Here is a 4,600-nt window from a genome sequence, read left to right on the forward strand (position 1 = left end):
TTCTTTCCTCTCTTTTTCTTTCTTTCTTCCAATCATGAACTAGATTCCACTGTTTTTTCTCCAATCTTTCGCCACAATCATGCACACACGCCGTACATGAGTTTCGTGAGTTTCTCCATCTTTTCCTGGATCTATTTAAATCAAGATTTCTATTTTGTTTTTTGCACGATGTTTTCTCTAGTTGTTGCTGTTGCTTCTGTGTTACTTTCTTGTATTTCAATCGCTTGGATGTGTTTGGTTGTTACCTTGTTCTTGGATAATGGATTTGTTTCTCATTTTTTCGCTCCCGTGGAAATCTGTGGAGATTCAATTATGAATACAATGATATTTGCTATGATAATACGGCCAAGTAGCGACATTAATGTTAACTCTCTCCATTATTGCGCTGTCCTTTTCCCAATCCTCCGATGTTTTCTATTTGTCTTTGTGAGTATTTTCCACAAGTAGTAGTTGACTAGTCCTGTCTAAATGAGATTGGCTTTCCTTCTGGACAAGGCTAAACTACGAAGGAAGAAGAAATAGACCTTTGATTTTAGAGGGAACTGTTTGGGGAAATTGTTAAGGAACTGAGACGAGCTCGAATCTTTGCTGTGTTCTAGCAGTGAATGAATGAATGAATGAATGAAAAGTCTATCCTCTTGTTATCAGCCCTGCAAACTGCATATCACTTTGTACATGTTTCTTATATGTCTTTGTGTACATGTTTTTGTATAATAGACTTCTATACAGTGAAAGAACTGCAAGAAATTTAGTCCTTAGAGAGCCATGGTTTCTTGCAGGGTATGCCTAATTGATTTTCTTGGCTCGAGCTTTTGGCTGTGCTACAGGAGTGAGCAAACGTTTCTGTCACAATAGTAAAATCTTTGGTTTATCCTCTGTTGTAAGTGGTAGTGGGCATCATTCTAGACTTTCCAGTGGTATGAAAGAGATTAAAGTCAGAAGTGGTTCTAATGCAGATCCTGATCTGTTGAATGATGAAACACATGCACAGCAATTGACTTCTGCAAACCAGAGCTGTTCATCATCAAATGTGCAGTGCACACCTGAAATTGAAAAGAAATATGTGCATCGTGTTTATGATGCCATTGCTCCCCATTTTAGTTCAACTCGATTTGCAAAGTGGCCAAAAGTTGCATCCTTTTTATCATCGTTACCTCTAGGGTCCCTCGTCCTGGATGCTGGCTGTGGTAATGGAAAGTACTTGGGTTTTAATCCCAACTGCTTTTTCATTGGATGTGATATTAGTGCCCAACTTATCAAAATTTGTGATGAGAGGGGGCATGAAGTTTTGGTGGCTGATGCAGTAAATCTTCCTTACAGAACTGGTTTTGGCGATGCAGCGATCTCTATAGCTGTATTACATCATCTAAGTACTGAAAACAGGAGGAGGAAAGCAATCGAAGAATTAATCCGTGTTGTCAAGAAAGGTGGCCTAGTTTTAATAACAGTCTGGGCTGTTGAACAAGAGGATAAATCTTTATTGACGAAATGGATGCCACTTTCAGAGAAGTATGTTGATGAGTGGGTTGGACCAGGTAGTCCGCGTGTTCGTAGTCCATCGTCGTTGGCACTTGAAAGCATTCCTGAAATGAATGAGAATCATGCAGGTGTTTCCCTAAAGGATTCCAAGGAAAACTTCACTGGAAGCAAGCCAGAAAATAAACCTCTACCCTCTCGGAGTGGAAATGATTTTATGAATTGTAATGATGAAAACTTGTTGAAGATCCAGCAAGAATATTTTGTCCCATGGCACTTACCTTATCATCGTGCAGAAGTCAGTGGGTCGTCTGCCAGTGCCCTTGCTAGTGGTTTGGCAAAGAAGGATGATAAGAAAGCTGCTGTTGTGTATAACAGATACTATCATGTTTTCAGTGAAGGCGAGCTTGAAAGGTATTCCTCTCTCTCATTTCTCTTGTATGGTTTCTTTTGCTTATCGGGTATGGGGGGGAGTCACTTGAACTAGGCTGTTATTTAGTTGTGACTAGGCTGTTCTAGATCTATATGTGTTGAAGTGTGTCTCTATTAGCAGTAACCTTTCAACTACTTCTGGTTCCATTAATGTGTGATAATGTGAAAATGCAACATTTCATCTTTTGACTCGAGATACCATGACTATGTAGAAATAGGGAACACGGTATATATCATGTACTTCACGACAACATTTCTACATACATCTTTCTTGGCCTTTTTGGCTAAGATTAAGAGACATTTCTACATAATAATTTGTTCTGTTACTGCTTGATCATCTTGAGTGCATTTGTAGGTTGGTGTCTGGTATGGACGATGCGGTAGTGGTTGATCGATTTTATGACAAATCAAACTGGTGTGTAGTTCTTGAGAAAACAGTGTGAGCAATGAAATGAGGTATTATGAAGATGATTCAATCTTGCCTGCTTGTTGTGCCAACTCAAACCGTGCTGAAGATGGTCTATGGAGTTGTATCACTGTTGCTATCTCGGCTTTGTTTTCATCGTCCAGTCATAGTTTGGGGGTAGCAATCTCTGCAGGCTCTTTAGCCAAAAAATGCTGTCACTGTTAAGGATTTACGATTGTGTATTATGATTAATAAGGCGGTGGATTGCCCTTTAATTCAGTTCTAAATTGTTTGTGTTGAAAAGGTTGGGCTTCTATATAATAAATTTTTGTTTCTGCTATCCCTTGAATAAATCATTGACATTATACGGTTTTAGGCTCAGGTTCTCGATCAAGCATTTCTTGATTTAGAAAACTTACCGACTGCAATCTGTTAAATGAGGTTGGACAGCCGAGTTTGAAAGCCTCGAAAAACTCACCGACTGTATTTGGAAATGGCTCCGACAATTTCCTGGTTTTTAGTAGATTGAGACGACCATCACAATAAATATTGATGGATTAACAAATTTACATGCCTCTAATAATACCACCGGATTTACATTTGAAGTTATTTTTATAATTATTGTCCTTAATTCCAATTGTGGTTTAATTATATATACATATATAAAATAAAATAAAATAAAATAAAAAAACTAAATCCAATCAAACTGACAGAAGATATCAAATCCAAATAATGAAATGAACAAAATCTACTATAACGAACTTGACTAATTATCATGAGATCTTATATTTAGAAAATTGAATGGTAATGTGCACAATTTACTCTAACCAACTCGACTAATTATCATGAGATTCTTATACTTAGAAAATATGTGTTGAACAAACTGAGATCTATAATCAAGTACAATTTGCACAATATAGCAGTAATTGACATGCATTTTTGGGCAATAGGTCAAAGGTACAAATGTCTCTCTATTCCCAAATGGTATTGAACTAAAAAGAAATGCACATTACAATTAGATGCACAATTACATGGTACTAAGGAAAACACCAACAGATGCTTTCAAGGAGTTCCGAATGAAGTTAAACTGTAGAATGTTGGTTTTACCTTGTAGACAAAACAGTTTATTGCCTCACCTGCACGTCACATGCCTTCTGCTTGGCCATGATGTATCTGAGCTGTGTGCAAAAGCACCAAAGACAGTACTTTCTTCTCAATATCACACCTTTGGGTTTGGTTGTTTACGTTTATTTGGAGACAGCAATGTGTGATATGCTAAAGCAGTGTTAAAAGTTCAAACCCCAATCGTATGCTTGATAAAATACCTTCAACTGAGAACTGTCAAGCAATTCAAGCAGCGCTTGTGAATCATCTGGTTTCAAGTAGTTTGCTACATGCTTCAAGACTTCTTGCTCGTTCTTTCCAAAGTCGGTGCTAAACCTGAGCAAAGAAAAATATTATAACAATAAAAAATAAAAAATAAAACATCACTAAACTGTCTAATGTCTTGGATGTAATGTTTTAAATATATTCCACCAACACGTATGGTTGATTCCTGAACTCTGGCTTACATGAAAACAATAAACTGCGTTTTGAACAGTATTTAAAAGAATTACGACCAGGCCAAGTAAAGTTGGGAAAGCTCCAGTTATCATAAACATATGGCTAACACAATTTTAATTATCCATGATATTAGGGGGTATGATTCATGGGAAGTTGTATCATCTCCAATGCAACCTCCATGAGATGTCAAAGAGTGTTGTTTTATATAGATTTCCATCCAAAAGATTGAACCAAGGCCTTGGTACAATACTGTTCAACGCCCAACGATCTACGTACTACCAGGGTTTCCTATAAATCTCCAAGAGAGTTCTTGATATATAATATATACCTTCAAAATTTTCACCATGAAATGATGACTGTCTGTATAACTAAGGGAAGGGAGCAAGTCCATCTAAAGTAGGGGGTGCTAAACGCAAATTTTATAACGCAATGATGGAAACTAAAATATTAGTAAATGTTTGCAAGAAAACAGGTGGTTTCTGAGGAACTATTTCTTTCTTACCATTTAAGAATCATATTAACTGATGCAACATTGTTATTCAGATCGAGGACAAGTCCTCCGTCTCTTAAGAAACTTCGAGCTGCTTCCATCAACTCTTGATCTACGTTCCCAGGAGAATAGCATCGAAGAGCAGGCCCAGATCGGGTACCAAAAACTAGTGCAAAATGAATTAAAGGCTCCACATACGGAAGAGAAACCTACAAAAAAAAAAAAAAAAAAAA

The 4,600-nt window shown here is 37.2% G+C and overlaps 1 protein-coding gene across 1 annotated transcript; it reads left to right on the forward strand.

Moving 5' to 3' along the window:
• Nucleotides 1–1,022: 1,022 nt before the first annotated feature.
• On the forward strand, nt 1,023–2,654 carry LOC111781823 (alkylated DNA repair protein alkB homolog 8-like; the record flags this gene model as incomplete). The annotated part of the gene is given in 2 exon segments (XM_023662572.1): nt 1,023–1,890; nt 2,264–2,654. Coding segments are annotated over 2 exon segments (956 nt in total), but the record flags the coding sequence as incomplete, so codon positions are not given.
• Between the last annotated feature and the right edge of the window lie 1,946 nt (nt 2,655–4,600).

This window comes from Cucurbita pepo, chromosome LG01 (genome assembly GCF_002806865.2).
Source record: "Cucurbita pepo subsp. pepo cultivar mu-cu-16 chromosome LG01, ASM280686v2, whole genome shotgun sequence".
NCBI lineage: Eukaryota > Viridiplantae > Streptophyta > Magnoliopsida > Cucurbitales > Cucurbitaceae > Cucurbita > Cucurbita pepo.